Source organism: Camellia sinensis, chromosome 13 (assembly GCF_055761805.1).
Source record: "Camellia sinensis isolate YWXY chromosome 13, ASM5576180v1, whole genome shotgun sequence".
Taxonomy (NCBI): Eukaryota; Viridiplantae; Streptophyta; class Magnoliopsida; order Ericales; family Theaceae; genus Camellia; species Camellia sinensis.
In genome coordinates this window covers 18,453,468-18,476,159 of record NC_138973.1, presented here as the reverse complement: position 1 = coordinate 18,476,159, position 22,692 = coordinate 18,453,468, and the positions used below count along the sequence as shown (strand labels likewise).

The window sequence follows — 22,692 nt, the reverse complement described above, 5'->3', positions numbered from 1 at the left end:
AAAAATTTATGCAAAATTATTTTAAAAATTTATTGAATACAAAAAAAATATTGAACTTTTTTTTTAAAAAATATTTTTTATATTTAGTGAAATTTTTTTACAAATATTATACTTTTAAGTGTATTTAGATTAGGTGTATTTAAAAAATAATAAATTTATATAAAATATTAGAAATTCACTAAAATTATAAAAAAAAAAAAAACAAAAACAAATAAACTAAGGTAGCGTTTGACAGAGTTTTCTAAATATGATTTGAGAATAGGAGTTGTATTTTGAGTTTATGAGTTTTGAAATTATGATTTGAGTGTGAAAGATTTGCTTGGTGAATGAGTTTTAAAAAGAGTTTTGAATTGAGTGGGGAATTTTTGATGTGACATATGATATTTGATACAAAAACTTACAACTCATAACTAAACACACAATTCAAAATTCTATTTAAAACTCATAATTTTTTTTAAAAAAAAAATCAATTTTTTTTTAAAATTCACTTTTTTTATTTAAAATATAAATAATAACATGTTCCAATTGTTAAAAAAAAAGAAAAAGAAAAAGAAAAATTACACTGTTCTGGTCAACCGACCGGACATTTTGGAGGATGACCGGCTGGACGTCTGGGGGACGATTGGTTAGCCCAATTTTTTTTCGCCTTGAAAAGAGTTTTCAAAAGTGGATGTGCAATTAATTTTTAAAAACTGTAACCAAATACCACATGCAAATTAAGAAGTAGAATTAATTTGGGCAAATTACAAAAACCTCCCTTGAGGTTTGGTGAAAATAAAGATTCCCTTGAGGTTTGAGAAATTACAAATTACCTCCTGAAGTTTATATTTCCATAACAAATTGCCCCCTGAGGTTTATATTTCCATAACAAATTGCCTCATGGGGTTTTTATTTTCATACAGATTCTCCCTTAATTTATTATGCAAATTTGACCTTTAGGGGGTAATTTGTAATTTCTCAAATCTCAGGAAAAAATCTGTATTTTTACCAAATCTCGAAGGGATATTTGTAATTTGCTCAATTAATTTCTGAAAAGTTAACTCATTTTCTAGAACCAAACAAAAATTAAAGCAAATACGAGGGCACCAGAGCAAAAACCGACAACATCAGATGACGGTGGCACTTCTATTTTCCTCCCAAATTCCCATTCTTGCATTGCAAGTGTTCGTTTTTTTTGTCTCTTTAACATTTCTCAGTTCATTCTCACCTTTCAACTTCAATTCCGATTTTCACCCAAATTCCAAATCTATGCATTCCATTGTAGAGTCCTATTAGGTTGCTGATCGCAAACAGTGGTGATCTCGAACCAGATCTAGGGCTTCGTGTTCGAAGATTTCGAGTCAATTTCGCGGATTTACGCCGAGAAAGCTTCGAATTGGTGGTTTGGGGTTCGAGATCTGGGTTTTTTGGTTTGGCGGATTCAATTTTGGAGGTGATTTTAGGGGTTTGCGGAGAGAGAGAGAGAGAGAGAGAGAGAGAGAGAGAGAGAGAGAGAATAGGAAGAGATTCTGATAACTCGAACTGAATACAGAGCCAGTACAGGCTCATAGATTGATTGATTCTGATCTGGGTTTGATTCGCTGTTTGAGGCCCAGATTCGAGGCAAATTTTGCGGTTTTAGGTGTTTATGTTATCATAGTGTTAAGATTTCTGAGGTAGATTTTGAAAATGCCTGTTAAATCTGCGAATTTGTCGTTTCGGGATCGGACTCAGGAGTTTTTGAGCGTAGCAGAGAGGTTAAAGAAGTCATTTTCGTCTTCCCAGAATGTGCAGAGTAGTAGCAGTAGTTCAAAACCAGAGGATCAGCGCGCAGCCATTGCCATTCAGTCGGAGTTCAACAAGAGGGCATCTAAAATTGGGTTTGGAATACACCAGACATCGCAGAAGCTTGCGAAACTGGCTAAATGTAAGCAATTGAATAGTCAAGTATTTTCATAGCCACTTACCCCCAACAACCATCCCCCCCCCCCCCCCCCCCCCCCCCAAAAAAAAAAAAAGAAAAGAAAAAAAGAAAGTATTTTTGATAATCTGTTTCCATTTGAAGTTTCTGATATGTTACATTCATATTTCTAGTATTTTATGAGCTCAAAAATGTTGGTATTTTGTTGAGAGAGAGTTCTCAATCCGTAAACACAGGGTAGGGAATGTTATGTTCAACGTTGTCAGAAAACGCTAATACCCTTGCAATTTACATACTGGTACGTAAATTGAATGATCCGATGTGATCCGAAAAGTTTTTTCCAATATATTTCTTAGGAGAAAAAAAAATCAAATATATAAATAAAATCTAAGATGTTTTGACAAGACAAAAACATAAAAATTAGTCATATTTTTTATAGAAATGATTTGCTATATGAAAAAAAAAAAAAAATACCTAATAGTTAAAAGAAAATTACTCTAAAAAATATTAAATTCTTAAGCATAATATATACAAGTCTACTCTTATTGTACCACATTTTAGAGCATGTAACGTATGTACCAGAACGATCCACGTTCTAAGTAACATAGGTTTTGTTTTGGATTAAAATTATTAAAAGAATATGCTAATGGAGCAGGGTAAACTTTCCCATTATTTATGTGTTAACATTATTGTCAATTTTGATAAGTTATGTAAGATGATAGGCAGAAACCATAACCTTAAACACGTAAGTGGGTTAAAATTACATATACGCAGTTTGGTCTAACAAAGCAAGATAAAGAAGTGCACAGACTTCACATGTGTCGCATATTAATAATGGGGGAACTTTTGACATCGGTCGTAGGAATTGCCATGTTATCTTGATATATTACATCTATAAAATATATGCTGTATAGATGAAAAAGTTGACATGAACCCTTAAATTGGCCATGATTGGAAAAAGTAGAAATTAGGTATAGGGCACAGTTGGGACACTGTGTAATAAAGTTTTCGATCAAGTATTTTTCTATTTTAATTTTAGGTTAATATACTGTTGGCATAATTTTATTTATGTTATTCGTAATGTATAGGATTCAAGGTTGTTATGGTAATTTTTAGACTTATTTGGTTATAGAGGGTGGCTTATGAGTTGTATTTTGAGCCTATTTGTGTTATTGGGTCGTAATTTGTGGACTTTAATAGGTTTATATTTCTAAGAAGGTGGACACATGTTCAAAAATGTCAAGTTATTTTTTTACCTAGAGATGTTTCAAGTACTTGGGGATACACATGTCAATCACTTAAACTCTTAAACACACATAAAATGATTATAAGTTTGAACAAAATAACTCAAAGGATGAAATATTCATATATATAACATATAATAAATATATAAAATTATATATTTTGTGTGTGTCTCCCATTTATCGTGTCTTGTATTTAAAAAAAAAAGTCATGTTGGCATGGCCATGGCTATGTCATGTATCTGTTGCTTCTTAATTAGATTATCGTATTGATGTAGAGATTATCATACACTAGCAATTCAAATAAGTAAAAATAAAACAAAATATTTACTATATATTATGTGTCACTCAAGTGGTAAGAGTCTTCTTCGTTAGACCAAAGGTCCAAGGTTTAAGTCCCACTCCGCTCATCTATCAAATTTTTTTTGTTTCAAATAGAGAAATGAGTAACGCGTGGCATAAGAAGAAGTAAGCAAAGGCTTGGACACCAAGTCTAGCCTTCACTTAATATAAGATTATGGATAGTATAGATTAAGTGGCATTGCTTGTGTGTTAAAACATTAAAGGTTTTACAGATTTGTGAAAAATTTCCACCACCTTTTATGTACATTATGATTTCCAAGGTCATAAGAAATATTTGGTGATTTTGTTTGGATGAGAAGTGATGTGGTCATTGTTTGTTAGGCTGCTTGATTATCTGGTGCCTTTCGTATTTTTATGTAGAATTATTACTTTCTTGTTTTTTCCACAGTGGCAAAGAGGACCTCTGTTTTTGATGACCCCACCATGGAAATCCAGGAGTTGACTGCAGTTATCAAGCAAGATATTACTGCACTCAATTCGGCTGTTGTGGACCTTCAGCTCCACTGTAACTCCCGGAATGAAAGCGCGAATATCTCCACCGACACAAGCAGTCATTCAACTACAGTTGTAGATGACTTGAAGAACCGCTTGATGAGCACTACGAAAGAGTTCAAAGAAGTCCTCACCATGCGAACAGAGGTGAGGCTGTACTTTGCTTGCTCAGTGTGGCTATGGGGGGTGTATGGGACTATCTTGGGGTGGTGTTACTTTGTGGATCTTTCTTTGTTGCATTGTTAACCTTTAGACTAAATGCATTCTCTTCAATTTATGCAGAATTTGAAGGTTCATGAGAATAGAAGACAATTATTTTCTTCTACTGCTTCCAAGGAGTCTACAAATCCGTTTGTTCGCCAGCGTCCACTGGCTACAAGATCAGCTGCCAGTGCATCAGTCGCTCCTCCTCCTCCCTGGGTTAATGGGTCACCATCTTCATCCCAGCATGGGTAAAGTCTGAAATGCCCTTTCAGCACTTTCATTCAGCATCTGGTTTAAACTTCCTAGTCTTTTAGAAGGCTTGAACCTAAGAAGCACGGACACTTCTAAGAAGGTGATGTATCCGTGTCATGTCCGTGTCGGACAGCAATACACTTTAAACACTTCCTGACACGTGTTCGACACTCGGTCAAAACGTGTCCTATTTTTAATTTTTTTTAAAGATCCCGACATTCTTCGGACATTTAGAGAATACGCGTGTCTATCACTTAAACACACGTGTCTCTTGATTAGACACGGGTGAAACTAATTATAAGTTTGAATAAAACAACTTAAGATAGGGTAATAAAAGAAAATTCATGTTGCATTTTTTTTATTATCTTTGAATAATATATTCATATATATATATGACATATAATAAATATATAATATTATATATTTCATGCATGTCCTCCCACAGTCGCGTCCATTTTTTGAAAATTGGCACGTCGGCTTGTCCGTATTTGTGTCCATGCTTCTTAGGCTTAAACCATTTGTCACTTTTCTTTCTCAAGAAAATAATGTTAGAATATGATCCGTACCATTAGTTTTCAATGATGGTTCTGTACTGCCCACCTTTTTGATGATGGATCGAAAGCTTCAAATGTGTTGAAGCACAATGTGGTATTTTGTCATTGGATGTTCAAATGGGCTCTAGGACATTACTAATACCACCTTTATCCTTTGCAATTTTTAAAATTATTAATTTGCTCACAAGTCACAACTTTAGTCATTTCATATTTTCACCTTCCAAAAAACAAAAACTAATAATCTATACTTACCTTTTTTTTTTGTGTAGACAGGAACACTCTGAATTGGTTTTGTTAAGTAAAATATTTTTATCGTGGGATTTTTTGTGGAGTTCCCTTTTTTCCTATATGTTGGGCTGCACTTGATCACGAAAGCTTATGTCATGTTTGTTTTTTTGTAATATTTTGTACTGTGGAAAGCACAAATATGAATTGATGATAAATATTTATGCACTAGCAACACCTTATACCTGTGTCCTGGTTATTCTTCTAGTAGGAAGCAGGTGGATGGGGACACTCAGCCATTGCTGCAGCAGCAACAGCACCATCAACAACAGCAACAGCAGTTGGTTCCATTACAAGACAGTTACATGCAGAGTAGAGCTGAAGCTCTTCAAAATGTGGAGTCAACCATTCATGAGCTGAGCAACATCTTCAACCAGCTGGCAACATTGGTTTCTGAACAAGGAGAAATTGCCATCAGGTTTCACTTTTAACTCCTGGCACATTACATGTTACATGCACTAACTTCTCTTTTTCTTCTTCTTTTTAAGCCAATTATATTTCATGCATCATTATTATTGCCCAATCAGTTTTAACATTTTGATTGGAAATGTTCACTTTTAAGCATTCCCATTTTGATGTACAACGTTGCTTGTGTTAACCAGAAATTCTTCATGATTGAATTGTCAATCTTTAGATGTTTCTAAGACTCATCTGAATTTGAACCTCACAACCTAAGGATGTATTTGTGTTGGGAACTTGCATTCATTTTAACAACTCTTTGCTTGTGCTTGGTAGATAAATTGTAGTCATTCTGCATGATCTAGGTTTGCAAATCTTTAGATCTCTAATGATGATTTACAAGACTCGTTTGAATTTGATCTTAACCAACTGAATGGCATGCTTGTGGCAGGATTGATGAAAACATGGAAGACACATTGGCAAATGTAGAGGGGGCACAAGGGGCTTTGCTCAAATATATGAACAGCATATCATCTAATAGGTGGCTGATGATCAAAATATTCTTTGTATTGATTTTCTTCCTCATGATTTTCCTATTTTTTGTGGCATAGGTAAAGTTCACAGGCCTATAACAAAAGACAGTGATCATGTAATTTTTACTGGTGTAACGATGAGCCTGTTATATTCTTTTTAATATTTTGTATTCCATTTTTAATATCCGCGTGTGTGAAGTTGGTGCACCTTTTGCCTTCTGTACTAGCATGTCATGAATGTATTTGTATGAAACTCATTTCAAATAGTTACTAAATTTGCTCTGAAATATATGGAGTGTAATTTGGAAGTAAATTGAAGTATGTCTTGTAAATGGCCTATATTTTTTTTTCTTGGCTGAGGACATGTTTCTCGTTCTAATTGTGCCCTGAGCGTTCCTGTGTAAACCAATCTTTTGATTTCTTGTTTGGATGAAATATTATGAAAATTATTTGCATCCTGATGTGGGGTGTCCATGGTAAGTGTGGTTATATAATATTGGATCCTGTCAACATGTGTTCTTTGCTAATCTTGTAAAATGTAAAAATTTTACATTTTTACAAGTGAGTAATTAGGAATATACGTTCGTTTAATAGTTTGTTTATTAATATTTTAAGGGCATGTTTTAAAAAAAATTTGTGATATTTTTAGTTTTTATTAATGTTTCAAGGACACGTGTTAACAAAAGTAAGAATATAAGATCATTTAATAGTTTGTTTACTAACTTTTTGTGTATGTGTTAAAAAAATTTGTAATACTTTTGGCTTTTACTAATATTTGAAGGACATATGTTAACAAAAGTAGTAGGAATATATCATTTTACAAGAAGGACATATGTCAAAAAAGTTTGTGATACTTTTAGCATTTCCTAATGTTTTAGGGACACATATTGACGAAAGTACAAATAGATGATCATTTTATAGTTTAGATGCTAATGTTTTATAGACATGTGTTAACAAAAGTACGAATATACGATCATTTAGGAGTGTTTTGAAAAGTTAGATAAAAGTTGATTTTTTAACTCTTTTTTATTTTTTTATGGATAAAAAATGTGAGAGTTAAAGTAACATAAAATGGGTTAAAAGCCAGCTTTCCAAAGTGCCAATAGTTTGGGTACTAATATTTTAAGGATACATCGCACGTGTTAAAAAAGTTTGTGATACTTTTAATTTTTACTGATGTTTTGAAGGCACATGTTTACATAAGTAAGAATATACGATCATTTAACAAAGACACGTGTTAAAAAAGTTTGTGATACTTTTAATTTTTACTAATGTTTTAAAGGCACATGTTTACAAAAGTAGGAATATACGATTATTTAACAAAGACAAGTGTTAAAAACGTTTGTGATACTTTTAACTTTTATTAATATTTTAAGAACATGCATTAACAAAACGATGAATATTTGATCATTTAATTTTTTATTTACTAACGTTTTTATGGACATGTTTCAAGGACCCATATTAAAAAAAATTGTGATATTTTTAGCTCTTTGTGTTGTTGGGAATCATCATTTTAATGATTTGAATGATTATGTTATTACTTTTGTATGTAAATAATTATAATTACATAATTTTATTATATATATAGATATATTAAAATGAATAGTAAATATAATTTAAAAATATATATTGTTTATTTATTTGAACACATTTATAACAAAATCATGTGTTTATAATTTTCAGATTAATCTTATCTTCTACAAAATAATTCTACATATATTAAAATTCTTATTAAAAATATAATAGGTCAAATGCGATTGGTTGTTAAAAAAGGAATGATATTTGGACATGTATAAATAAATGTAGCATTCCTCAAAATGGAGAGGATTGAACTTCTAATGATAATAAATAAATAAATAAAAACTGACTATTGAATGTGAATGAGTAAATGTCCAAAGAATTGAACGTATAACTATCTGTCTTTCTCTTTTTCTTTTCCCAACATATTCTTCATTACATAAATGTTACTTGAATATGTGCTCGAAAAAAAATGTTAATTGTACGGGAAAAAAATAAATTTTTTCATATAATTCTGTTGATCAAGTCTGTCCTCCTCTGTATGACGTCGCTTTACTCCCTGAAAATACAAACGTGAGCTAACCAGCCGGTGTGTGCCGGATACCCCTCCGATACCTAAGTCAGCAAAATAGACAAATAGACAAAAACTCTGTGTATTCGGGAATCAAAATTGTGTTACCTCTCCATAGGTGATGTTATGAGTTTTTATAAGTTCCGTGTGGCACAATCCTAGTAGGACTCTTACTCCTTCATGTAGAGTCCTCCTAAGAATCACATTCATGAAAGATAATGCTTATCCTTCAACACCCCTCACTGCTTAAACCAAGTGAGATGGTTTTACCATGGTTGGATGTTACGACCGAGATAACATGGCCATACTAAAACCGTAGATTAGACCAAGCTCTAACTAGCTCGGTTCTTCCTTTCACTGTGCTTGTACCTCGGTTGACATATTCCAACTGGGTTGTCTGAAACCGTGCTATCCACAATGAGCTTGGACCGAGCTAACCAATAGCAAGGTTCTAAGGAAAGCCCACCTTACTTCGGCTCAACATGGTATGACCGAGCAAACTGTTACCGCTCTGAGTGTGATGACCGATCTAACTGCAGAGCTCTCTTGGACCAGACTAACTTCCAGTCCCTTTTACTCGGCCTCTCTTATTATGGCCCACAGATCAGCCCATAGATCCAGCTCAGCCCAATTTTCAAATAAATTACCCTCTCATTAATTGAATATTGAATATATTATTGCATACACCTTTTAGAGTTATTAAAATAAGAATAATCAAAATAAATAGAATAGGAAAAAAAATAGAGAGAGACATTTTTGTGGTCTCAAATATGTGACAGGCACAGTTCATTTGGAAAACTAGGCGACAAAAATGAACAAAAATTATAAATTTTTACTATAAAAAAATAAGAAATAATTATGATTTTTTACCATTATAAAATAAGTGCCTTTTATTTTGTATTTAGAGGAACATTTTAAGTATTATATAAATTTTAGGATAAATTACATTTACCTCCCCTGAGGTTCTTGACAACTACAAGGACTTCCTCTACGATTTTAAAAAAGTTTGTGATACTTTTAATTTTTACTGATGTTTTGAAGGCACATGTTTACATAAGTAGGAAATACGATCATTTAACAAAGACACGTGTTAAAAAAGTTTGTGATACTTTTAGCCTGCGTTTGGTTGTGTTTTGTAAATGTGATTTGAGAGTATGAATTATATTTTGAGTTTATGGGTTGTAGAATTATGATTTGAGTGTAGAAAATTTGTTTGGTTATGATTTTTAAATAGAGTTTTGAATTGTGTTTTGAAGATGTATTTTGAATTATGTTTTGGAAGTTTGATGTGACATGTGAAAGGTGAAAATTTGTTTGGTGATGTGTTTTGAAAGTAATTTTCAAAACTTAATTCAATCAATAATTCATCATCAAACACACAACTCATATATCGATATCGATATCTATATTTTTTATCAACAATAATAACCAAACTATTTTTAAAATACTGAAATTAAACATTGATTTTTTTTGTCAATTATTTTTTTTTAGTAATTTTTTTGAATAATTGTGATTCCGAAATAATTTTTTCATTTTAAAATAAACCGATGTCAATTTTTTCTGCCAATTAATTTTTCTATCAATTCATTTATAAAATACGTTTTTAATTTTTTTCTAACATTTTGTTAAAGTCAACAACTTTTGAAAATACATATTAATAAATAAGGGATAAATATACTAACTTTCATATTTTAAAATACAAATCATAATATAAATCTTACAAAATATTATCAATTTATTTTTCATTTATTACATTTTTTGTAATTTAGTACAGATGTGTAACACAGATACACTCTATTATTGTCCACGAAGAGCTCATATAATTGTAGGAATTGACATGTGAAATGACCATTATGCCCCTCTGAACTTAAATGAGAAGTGATGATATAAAACAAAATACAAAGGGTAAGATCGTAATTTCACTTACTTAATATATACTCCCTATTATATAATAGCTGTGTTCTAGCTGTGTTCTAACACTGATGGAAAGAAAAAGCAGAGGACGCATGTGATGAAGATTTGAAAAAAGTAATAATATTATATTTAACAAATAAAAAAAAAAAAAAAAATATTCCTACAATTATATGAACCTGACCCTTCTGAACCTCACCCTTCCTATTAAATCTGAACCTCCTTCTATTTAACGCACCAACTTCACCTTCTCGGAAGCACTTTCTCCAGTTACATCACTGAATTAATTTAGACAAGTAGAAGATATCCACCATCTGGTTAGGTCCTCCTTCTCCACTTCCATAATTTACAGGTGAGATTTTCATGCCAGTTCATCTTCATATTTGGTTCAAACATGAGCTTCAGAAATTCAGACATGAGCTTCAGAAATTAGCTTCACTGAAGGGGGAGGGGAGGACGACCGGCCGGTCATCCCGTGGGACTTCCGGCCGGTCATCCCGGCCCAGTCACTTTTCATTTCTGTTCCATTTTCATTTGTTATATTTTTTGATATCTGTTTTAAATTTTTCGCACTATCATTTATTTTTCTAAGTATCAGTTTCTAAGTTCTAATAAACTCTATGAATCAAACCCCAATGACAAATATTATTCATTATGATTTTTTTTTTTATACAAATCTGTTTCTTTGGAATCTGCCTAATTAAATTTTGTCACCAAATTTTTTTATATTTATTTTTTTCATAAAAAAAAGTTTGTATGCATAAAAAGATACTAATGTTTGATATATTTTTCATTCATTTTTCTTACCTCTCGTATATTTTAATATACATTTTTCTTTCACTTTTACAGTCATCATGCCAAGAACAATCATGCCAAGAACAAAACGAACCAGACCCGAAATTGGTGAATCGTCAAACCCTGTACCACCACCACAGCAACAAGATGATGGCTATCCAACTAATGATTTTTATTCATATCATTATGAACAAGCCAATGAACATTTCATTCGTCGACCAATTGTTACGGGGAGAAACGTAAAACTACCTTCTCAATATGATTCACTCTTAATTGGCAAATTAGATACAATGGGATGGTTACCATTAAATAATTTACCAAGTAAGATATATCCCCGTCTTGTACAATTATTTTATGTTCACTTGACAGCGGGTGACCAACAAAATGAACCGTGGAGTCTTACCTCTTATGTTAAAGGGAAAAGAATCACACTCTCTCTGCGTCGTTTTGCACAAATTATTGGAGTCGAAACAGGAGATTTACAATGTTATTTTCAAAATGAGTCTGCCTTAGAAAAAATTGTTGATGATGTCACTCAGATTTATACCACAATTTGTGACAATCGATTTAGCGGCACTAATTTAAAAGTCAGCCATTTAAAACCTCACCTTCGTATTCTCCATCGATGGATAGTTGAAAATGTCACCCCCAAAAAAGGACATTATAATATTGTTGCATGTTTTCAAGTTTACTTGTTATATTGTTTTGAAATTGGACAAAAATTAGATTTATGCTTTATATTACTAAAAGAAATGATGGTTGCAAAATTGGATACTCTGAGTGGCCGGTCCCTACCTTTTGGAGCTTTACTAACCATAATTTTCAAAGCCCATGATGTGAACCTTGAAGATGAAGCATGGATCAGAATCACTTCACCAATTTCTGAATATACACTGACCCGAGCTGGTGGTTCTGACACGTTGATGGGCTCTCTTAATCTTCAAAATGAACCAATACCTGATGAGGAAGAACCCCATGACAGTGCCATGCCACCAAATGAACAACCCCGTTACTGGACAGATTATTTAGCCTTGGAACAAGAACGGTACAATCAGCGCCTACAATGGGAACAACAAATGGCTAATCAGCTCAATACACTGGGTACTCGGTTTGATGAATTTGGTACTCGATTCGATGAAATTGCCACCGCTCAGAACTCACTAATTCATCAATTTGGTGAGTTTCGCGTAGACTCCGAGAGACGTGCTGAACTGACAAGGAACCGCATTGATCTGATTGACCATCGAGTCACTCAGCTGTACCATCAGCATTTCCCTCCACCTCCAACACCACCTGATAAGGATGCTTAACTTGTTTAAAAATCATACGGTTGTTATATTTTTTTCTCTTATTTTTGTTTTGCTTATTTATTTGGTGAGTTTTGTTGTGATTGTTTTACTTTTGTTATTTTGTTATAAACTTTCCTATTCACGTAATGAATAAGAACGAGGGGTTTTTTTTGGAAGCATTTAATTACACAGTTATAATGTTAATAAATAGTATGTCATACATGTCTATGAAAACCTTCATTTCAATAAAAAAAAATAAAAATTACACAATTATTAAATAATTTGTGTGCATCAATTAATAGAAAAAATGAAATTAATGTTCTGAAATTAAATACAACAACTTATAATTTAATAATAAACATGTGTACTAAAAAAACAAATATTTAATAATAAACATTCTTTTTTTTAATGAAAAGGGGAAAAAAAATTCAGATAAGCAAAAAAAAATATATTTAATAATAAACAATCGGGGAATATAAAAAAGTAAAATATAATAATTATTTTATGTTATTTAATTTATTATTATTATTATTCTTATTATTATTCGTTATTTGTTACACTTTTAAATGGTGAACTTATCACCACCACCACCTACCACCACTAACCATCCACCTGCCACCACCACCCATCACCACCCACCACCCACCTACCACCACCACCCACCACCCACCACCCACCTACCACCACCACCCACCACCCACCTGCCGCCACCACCCACCTGCCACCACCAGCCACCGCCACCCACCACCCATCTGCCACCACCAGCCACCACCCACCACCCACCAGCCACCAGCCACCACCACCCACCACCCACCTACCACCACCACCCACCACCACCACCCACCTACCACCACCACCCACATGCCACCACCACCCACCGCCACCCACCACCCATCTGCCACCACCACCCACCACCCACCACCACCCACCACCCACCACCCACCTGCCACCACCCACCACCACCCACCACCCACCACCCACCGCCACCCGCCACCCATCTGCCACCACCACCCACCATCCATGTACCACCACCACCCACCACCACCCACAACCTACCTACCACCACCACCCATCACCCACCTACCACCACCACCCACCACCCCCCTGCCACCCACCACCCACCTACCACCACCACCCACCTGCCACAGCCACCCACCACCCATCTGCCACCACCACCTACCACCCACCTCCCACCTGCCACCACCACCCACCACCCACCTGCCACCACCACCCACCACCCACCGCCACCCACCACCCATCTGCCACCACCACCCACCACCCATGTACCACCACCACCCACCACCACCCACAACCTACCTACCACCACCACCCATCACCCACCTACCACCACCACCCACCACCCCCCTGCCACCCACCACCCACCTACCACCACCACCCACCTGCCACAGCCACCCACCACCCATCTGCCACCACCACCCACCACCCACCGCCACCCACCACCCATCTGCCACCACCACCCACCACCCATGTACCACCACCACCCACCACCACCCACAACCTACCTACCACCACCACCCATCACCCACCTACCACCACCACCCACCACCCCCCTGCCACCCACCACCCACCTACCACCACCACCCACCTGCCACAGCCACCCACCACCCATCTGCCACCACCACCTACCACCCACCTCCCACCTGCCACCACCACCCATCACCCACCTACCACCACCACCCACCACCCCCCTGCCACCCACCACCCACCTACCACCACCACCCACCTGCCACAGCCACCCACCACCCATCTGCCACCACCACCTACCACCCACCTCCCACCTGCCACCACCACCCACCACCCACCTGCCACCACCACCCACCACCCACCGCCACCCACCACCCATCTGCCACCACCACCCACCACCCACCTACCACCACCACCACCCACAACCTACCTACCACCACCACTCATCACCCACCTACCACCACCACCCACCACCCACCACCCACCACCCACCTGCCACCCACCACCCACCGCCACCCACCACCCACCTGCCACCACCACCCATCACCACCCACCACCTATCTGCCACCACCACCACCACCCACTACCCACCACCCACCACCACATTTAATTTAATGACAACATATTTATTTCTAAAAGTTATTAAGAAACACATTGCATATTAATAACATATTTAATTGTCTTTGGTAGACTATACATAAATTTGCATATTACACATTGCATGAACAACATATTTAACTACACATGTACTAAGAAAACCATTATCTTCAGTGCCCATGGTGAACATGATTTTGCCACATAGCAGTAGCAATTGCATCCCTAACGTTCGATTGGGACGTTAACCCATGTTGTGACATGTCAACGTAGTCAGGTTGGTCTCCAGGAAGCCCGTCTGCTTCTGCTTCTGCGGCCATTTCATTATCAGCTTCCATAAATAATGGATCCATAACTGCATGCAAACGGATCCAATTGTGCACGACACAACATGCAATCACGAGAGGCCCTTGTCGTGTAGACTTGTAATTTGGCATGGACCGCAATATTGGGAAGCGCTTCTTCAAAACACCAAATGTTCTTTCTATGACGTTGCGTAATGACGAATGTCGATGGTTAAACAATTCCTTAGGTCCTGCATAACGATGGCCACGAAACTCTTGCAAGTGATATCGTTGAGACCGAAATGGAGCAAGAAATCCAGGCATGTTCGTGAAACCAGCATCAACTAAATAGTACTTGCCTACATGTAAATAATGAATACACAGTTCTGTCAATTAATATATATAAAAACAGCCAAGGAAAAAAATATACAGTATGTTGTTCAGGGACAGTCACCATTGGGTGGGTGTGGGAACTGTAGATCAGCTCGTGTAATAGAGTCAACCAGAATAGCATTGTCGTGAGCGCTACCTTCCCATCCAGAATTAATAAATGTGAACAACATATCGAAGTTGCAAGCTGCGAGTACATTTTGCGATACCGTTGCTTTTCGACCGCGGAATGTATGTTGTCTTGAAGCAGGGACCCATGCATCCACCAATGTGCCATCGATAGCACCGACACAATCCTAATTGACAGATATCAGCCTTTGATATTAAAAGCGAAACAAACTGATTGATTTTACTTTCATAATTAAAAAATAATAATATTTATTAACCCTTATGGATATGAACAAATTTACAGGACAGTCACACTGTTCGTACCTTGAACCAGGGAAAAAACCGCCTGTCATTTAAAATTTTTCCTGGGATGTCCTCTAGGTTACGTGGTTTGATAACCGATGATGAAAGCTTGCACAATGCCCGCATAACAATTTTTATGTGCCGACAAATTGTTTCCGTTGAGTGTTGAAATCTATCTGCCATTATTCGATGGCGATCATTTTGTGCAAAAGTGTATAAAAAAATTCCAAGCGATTCCTCCACACTTATATGCATATGTTCAGTATCCATAAAGCCATTATGGAGTAAAGTGTCTTTCAATAAAATGAATGTTTGTGCATCCATTCGCATAACGTTCATCATTGTTTCTGGATGGCCATTTAATAGGCCGAAGATATAATCATCACCTCTGAATGGACACGTTCGCTGCGGTCGGCGACTACTTGACGCGTTGATATGGTCATGCATTACAGCAATCATCAAGAAATCCATAAAATCATCAACAACCTCATCCTCCTCTGATGAGAGCTCCATTGTATTGTTTTCTCTGTCGGATGACATATGCCTTTGTCTACATCACAGTAAAAGCATACTTATAAAATATGTTATTCATGCAGTAACAGTTAGCGTTATTCGTGCAACAGTAAAATTCAGAGGATAAGAAAATTTATTTAACACATGGTCATATTATAATAACTTCCATAGTTTTAATATAACAGAAAACACTTAAAAGTTAAAAAAAAAAAAAACATACGAACATAGAAAAGAAAAGAGGATATGATGGAATGAAAAAAATAAGAATTAAAACCAAATCAGGGATAATGAAATGATCAAACAGTTCAGCCAAGAAGATTTGCTAACACAAGCAAAACAGGGATAATCTCAGTTCACTGCAAAGCGAGGATCATGGCTAGGCGCAAATGGGTAGGAGTGCGCATGAAAAACCTTCGCCATTCCTTATCCTTGAACAGTGTCAGTGCCCTAACGTACTGCAACGGTGGTATGTCCCCAAGCTCAAGCAATGCATCTTGACATGCATCAAGGGAATAATCATCACCACCTGCACTTACAGCCTCAGTCTCATGTTCTCGTGCACGTGAATGTCCTGTTTTGGCTTGTACATAGGATGTGAAAGCAGCACACACATCATCAAACCCACTTGACCGTGACTTTTTGGAACGGCCACTGTCAGTCTGGCTGGTTGCAGGGCCTCTCTTGTGACTTTTGCCCTTGGCTGGATCTATATACTCATCCCCGAATAAGTCAACAGGAATGGCCTCAGCAGCATTACTCCTACCAGCATTACTCCCACCAACGTTACTCCCACCAGCATCAACGTTCCAAAATTTATTTAACATGTCGTCTTCTTCTTCTGAGTCAAGGGGTCCTTGTGTGGATGCACGAGACAGGGCCCCTGTAGCACAACAATTTTCAACAATTTCTGCCATTTCCTGAAAATATTCAAACCCTTTTGTCCTAAACTTCTTCACATTTCTGCTAGCCTACAACAAGTACAAAACAAGAATTAAGCATTGTGTATATCATGAAACGTTTAAAATAAAATTAGAAAATAGTACAGATTAATGGAAAACCTTATCCCAAAATTCATCGGGTGCAACAACAGTGCCTATAATAGGATCCCATCCCAGACCAGTTTGTGCCTGGAGTCGCTTGAATGTCTGGTAATCAGCTTTCAAGCGCTGATATTTTTGGCGCACCTTAACACCTGTATACCGAAATCCATATATGTTGTGCAACTGATTTGCATAATGATTCCAATGCCTAATTGTCCATGAAGTAGTACGGCCCGTTGTTTGATTGTTTCTAACCTCATCTCTCAACATATTTATTAATTTCGTTTCAATTCTGGGCGTCCACATTTTGGTGTTCTCATTGTCATCGGAATTATTTCCATCCATCTATAAATATACAAATTATATTTAAACTAGTTTGGGATGAATATACAAGCAGAACAAAGTATTTTAAAGAACACTGCGATGGATATACAACAATAACAGTGCAAAATGATTTGAAGGAGAACACAGATAAAGGAAAAAGTACAGATTATTTTATTTCAAGGAAAAAAGTACGTAGCAGATTAATTGAATTTAAATAGCTGAAATATAATTACAAAAAAAAAAAAAATTCAGATAGCAGAAATATAACCACAAATAATAAATAAAAAAAAATCGACTTTTATAAACCCAAAACCAACTTTTTTTCCTGTGTCCCAAACGACCCCTTGCAAGTAGTCATGGAAAAAACATTTTTTTGTTTTATCAAAAAAAATTTTGCATAAAAAAAATTTCGCTAAACCGTTTTTTTTTAATTCTATAAAATGTAATTTCAACCACTAGAAAGAAAAGGAGGGTAAAGTATGGTATGAACTCGATCAAAACAAAAGTATGGTATGAACATTTTATTTATTTATTTCTATAAATTAAAATATGACTCAAAATAATAAAAAATTAAAATACATACATAAATATTCTAATATGTTGAAAAATTATGAAAAAATATAATTAATTTTAACATAAGTATATTGACTTATCTTTTCATAACATCAAAATAAAAAATATTTTAATGTAAAAAAGATAACATTATTATTTTTTCGTTTTTAATTCATATTCATATGAATGATAAATTATTAATAAAAAATGAAATGCTATAAAAATTAAAAACTTTACTATATTTTGTATAAATCTTATTTACCATATAAATAAATAAATATAGACATATATATGTCTAAATGGTAATGTAACACTAGCTATCCCTGGTTTTAACCGTGTGTGCCAGCGCTAGGGGTGTCTTTGCTCTCAAAGCCTCAAAATTCAGTTAACATTGGGGTGTCTTTGCTCTCAAAGCCTCAAAATTCAGTTAACATTGTGTTTAAATAGTAGGAAAGAAATCAGTAATTTTTTTTTAATTAACAATCAGATAAAAAAAAATTTAATATTGGTTGTTAACAATGTAAAAAAAAAAAAGCTTAATTAAAAAAAACACAATGTTAACAATGTTTTACAAAAAAAATTAGTTAACATTCAATGTTTAATAATGTGTTTAACATTGTGTTATATTGATTTGAATTCAAAACAAATTAGTATTGGTTGTTAATTGAAATTAAGGAAAAAAAATAGTAAAAAAGCCGGTGGGTTCAAACAGTTCAGGGAGGACCAGTGGTTCAAACCATTCAGGAATTCAGGAATGGAAGGTGGAAGACAAAGCGGCAGAGAGGTGGGATGACCGCGTGGTCGACCGCGTGGTCGACCTGCCGGGTGTGTATGTTCACTGCCACTATACATTTGATAGAAGAAAGGTTCAAACCGTTCATAATTTCAAATAACAACCGATCTGAAATGGAAAATACGACATACCAAATTCTGATAAACCATTTACGAACTGATTTCAACTTCTCCAAAATCATTTATACATAACAGATGAATGATTTACACTATTTTTGAAGAACAAAAAGTTGAAACAGTTGATCGACTCGTTTGAAATCATTTTCAGATAACAGATAACAGACGAAGGATGAAGGATGAAGGATTTATTTACCAGATTAGTGGGAGTTGAATAATTATCGCCGGTGATGGAATGTGTATACTGATTGAACGAGCCACTGTTTGCTCGTCGAATTCGACAATAAATTTGATAAATTTGACCTGAAAAAAAAAATTAGAATGAATTTTTCAAATAATTTTCCTACAACAAAATATGTGAATAATTTTGTGAATAATTTCACCTCGCAGTCGTCGTTGATTGGTTGCCCGTAATAAGAATCGTCCGCAACGCACAAATCGTAACTCAGTTGATTTGTGAAATATGATACGAGTATGAAGCGGGTTGGATAGATTCATTATTTATAAAATGAGTCTGACCTCTGAAACTCTCTGAAACTCATCCGTGATGAATCTGAACACTGAGAAGTCGCCCGTGATAAATCTGAAGGACAGGTCTAGATGAGGTTCACGTGAAAGTTGGGAGATGATGAACAAGGCAGAAACGTTGAAAAAGAGATATTTGCTACCAAACAGATTTTGAAAATGTAATTTGAATTAACACGCGGAATCAATTTTTGAACATAGTATCCAAACGTCATACGCGAGCCCACGTGTTGAAAATTGATTTCAGTTCACAACCAAACAGAGCCTTAATTTTTACTAATGTTTTAAAGGCACAAATTTACAAAAGTAGGAATATACGATTATTAAACAAAGGCAAGTGTTAAAAACATTTGTGATACTTTTAACTTTTATTAATATTTTAAGAACATGCATTAACAAAACGATGAATATTTGATCATTTAATTTTTTATTTACTAACGTTTTTATGGACATGTTTCAAGGACCCATGTTAAAAAAATTTGTGATATTTTTAGCTCTTTGTGTTGTTGGGAATCATCATTTTAATGATTTGAATGATTATGTTATAACTTTTGTATGTAAATAATTATAATTACATAATTTTATTATATATATAGATATATTAAAGTGAATAGTAAATATAATTTAAAATATATATATTGTTTATTTATTTGAACACATTTATAACAAAATCACGTGTTTATAATTTTCAGATTAATCTTATTTTCTACAGAATAATTCTACATATATTAAAATTTTTATTAAAAATATAATAGGTCAAATGCCATTGATTGTTAAAAAAGGAATGATATTTGGACATGTATAAATAAATGTAGCATTCCTCAGAATGGAAAGGATTGAACTTCTAATGATAATAAATAAATAAATAAAAACTGAATATTGAATGTGAATGAGTAAATGTCCAAAGAATTGAACGTATAACTATCTGTCTCTCTCTTTTTCTTTTCCCAACATATTCTTCATTACATAAATGTTACTTGAATATGTGCTCGAAAAAAAAAGGATGAGGGGTCACTGCACTGGTGCCCCCTGCTGTGCCGTTCAAACGGCAAAACGGCACCGTTTTTTTTTTTTTTTTTTAAAATTACATCAACATCTTATTTCATTACTCAAAAAAAAAAAAAAAAAAGAAGAAGAAGAAGAAGAAAAAAAGGGCACAGTTTCATCTTCTTTTTTTTTTTCTCATGTTCTCACTATGTTTTTTGACATGATAAATTACACTTTATCCATATATTTGGTCACTTTTTTATTTTAATTCTTAATTTTTTTTTAAGATTTAGGGTTTAATTTTTAAAATTAATTTTTTTTATTTTATGGTTTAGGGATAAATTTTTTTTATTTTTTTTAATTTTAGGGTTTAATGTTTAATTCTTAAAATTTATTTTTTTATTTTAAGATTTAGGGATAAAATTTATTTATTTTTTATTTTAGGATTTAGGTTTTTTTTTTTTTTTTGAGTAATGAAATAAGAAGTTGATGTAATTCTAAAAAAAAAAAAAAAAACGGTGCCGTTTTGCCGTTTTAAACGGCACAGCAGGGGCACCACTGCAGTGACGCCTCATCCAAAAAAAAAATGTTAATTATACGGGAAAGAAATAAACCTTCTCGTATAATCTTATTGGTTAAGTCTGCGCTCTTTCGTACGACATCACTTTACTCCCTGAAAACACAAACGTGAGCTAACCGGCGGGTGTGTGCCGGATACCCCTCCGATGCCTAAGTCAGCAAAACGTGAGCTAACCAGCGGGTGTGTGCCGGATACCCCTCCGATGCCTAAGTCAACAAAATAGACAAATAAACAAAAGTTCTGTGTATTCGGGAATCAAAGTTGTGTTACCTCTCCATAGGTGATGCTATAAGTTTTTATAGGTTCCGTGTGGCACAATCCTAGTAGGACTCTTACTCCTTCATGTAGAGTCCTCCTACGAATCACATTCCTGAAAGACAATACTTATCCTTCAACACTATTCACTGCTTAAACCAAGTGAGATGGTTATATCATGGTTGGATGTTACGACCGAGATAACATGGCCATGCTAAAGCCGCAGACTAGACCGAGCTCCAACTAGCTCGGTTCTTCCTTTCACTGCGCTTGTACCTCGGTTGACATATTCCAACTAGGTTGTCTGAAACCATGCTATCCACAATAAGCTTGGACCGAGCTAACCAATAGCAAGGTTCTGAGGAAATCCCACCTTACTTCGACTCAACATGGTATGACCGAGCTAACTGTTACCGCTTTGAGTGTGATGACCGAGCAAACTGCAGAACTCACTTGGACCGGGCTAACTTCCAGTCCCTTTTACTCGGCCTCTCTTATTATGGCCCACAGATCGGCCCATAGATCCAGCTCGGCCCAATTTTCAAATAAATTACCCTCTCATTAATTGAATATTGAATATATTATTGCATACACCTTTTAGAGTTATTAAAATAAAAATAATCAAAATAAATAGAATAGGAAAAAAAATAGAGAGAGACATTTTTGTGGTCTCAAATATGTGACAGGCACAGTTCATTTGGAAAACTAGGTGACAAAAATGAAGAACAAAAATTATAAATTTTTACTATAAAAAAAATAAGAAATAATTATGATTTTTGACCATTATAAAATAAGTGCCTTTTATTTTGTATTTAGAGGAACATTTTAAGTGTTATATAAATTTTAGGATAAATTACATTTACCTCCCCTGAGGTTCTTGACAACTACAAGGACTTCCTCTACGATTTGAATAATTACAGTAACCTCTCATACTTTACCTCACAATGTCAAGATTCCCCCTTCTGTCAAATTGTTCCAAACGGTGTTACTTTTTCTATAATAAAGTACCTTATTGTCCTTCCTTTTAAATATTAAAAAATATTTTTGGATTGGAGGACAAATTTGGAAAAAACAAATAGTGTTTGGAATAGTATTTTTGAATTTATTTTTTAAAAGTATTAAAAAATATTTTTAAAAAAAATATTTTTTTATTTTAAATATATAATTTTTATTTACATATTTTTAAATATTTTATTTTATTTTGAAAATATTTTAATTTTTTAAATTTTAATATTTTAAACTCAAAACACAACTTCACACTCAAATCGTAACTAAATACATAACTCAAAACTCAATTTAAAAATTATTTTCAAACTTCATAACTAAACACATAACTCGACACTTCACACTACTTTAAAATTCTACACTCAAATCGTAACCAAATGCATAACAAAAAAATTAAAATATTTAAAAATATATTTATAAAACAAAATAAAATATTTAAAATTAAAATTATATACATATAAAATAAAAAAATAATTTTTTTTAAGTTTGTATTTGGTTATGAGTTTTGAAAATAATTTTTGAATTGAGTTT

The 22,692-nt window shown here is 34.5% G+C and overlaps 2 protein-coding genes across 4 annotated transcripts; one reads left to right on the top strand and one right to left on the bottom strand.

Annotated features, from left to right (window-relative positions):
• Positions 1 to 1,056: 1,056 nt before the first annotated feature.
• LOC114310988 (syntaxin-32) lies at positions 1,057 to 6,536 on the top strand. 2 transcript variants are annotated; one of them, XM_028257080.2, is made up of 5 exons: positions 1,057 to 1,906; positions 3,893 to 4,143; positions 4,279 to 4,448; positions 5,500 to 5,709; positions 6,142 to 6,536. In XM_028257080.2, the coding sequence occupies exons 1-5, from the start codon at positions 1,669 to 1,671 to the stop codon at positions 6,299 to 6,301; spliced, it is 1,029 nt and encodes a 342-aa protein (XP_028112881.2). In that variant the 5' UTR covers positions 1,057 to 1,668; the 3' UTR covers positions 6,302 to 6,536. The 2 variants fall into 2 exon arrangements, with proteins under 2 accessions (XP_028112881.2, XP_028112883.2); XM_028257082.2 differs by having other exon boundaries at positions 1,100 to 1,906; positions 5,503 to 5,709.
• Positions 6,537 to 14,453: 7,917 nt separating this feature from the next.
• LOC114285401 (uncharacterized) lies at positions 14,454 to 19,583 on the bottom strand. Of its 2 annotated transcripts, XM_082903457.1 has the most exons (5): positions 19,193 to 19,224; positions 19,006 to 19,112; positions 15,493 to 16,021; positions 15,125 to 15,356; positions 14,454 to 15,029 (listed from the first exon to the last, which is right to left on the bottom strand). In XM_082903457.1, exons 3-5 carry the CDS (start codon positions 16,009 to 16,011, stop codon positions 14,560 to 14,562), a joined length of 1,221 nt encoding a protein of 406 aa, XP_082759583.1. In that variant the 5' UTR covers positions 16,012 to 16,021; positions 19,006 to 19,112; positions 19,193 to 19,224; the 3' UTR covers positions 14,454 to 14,559. The 2 variants fall into 2 exon arrangements, with proteins under 2 accessions (XP_082759583.1, XP_082759584.1); XM_082903458.1 differs by lacking the exons at positions 14,454 to 15,029; positions 15,125 to 15,356; positions 15,493 to 16,021 and adding exons at positions 16,086 to 16,952; positions 17,043 to 17,369 and having other exon boundaries at positions 19,193 to 19,583.
• Between the last annotated feature and the right edge of the window lie 3,109 nt (positions 19,584 to 22,692).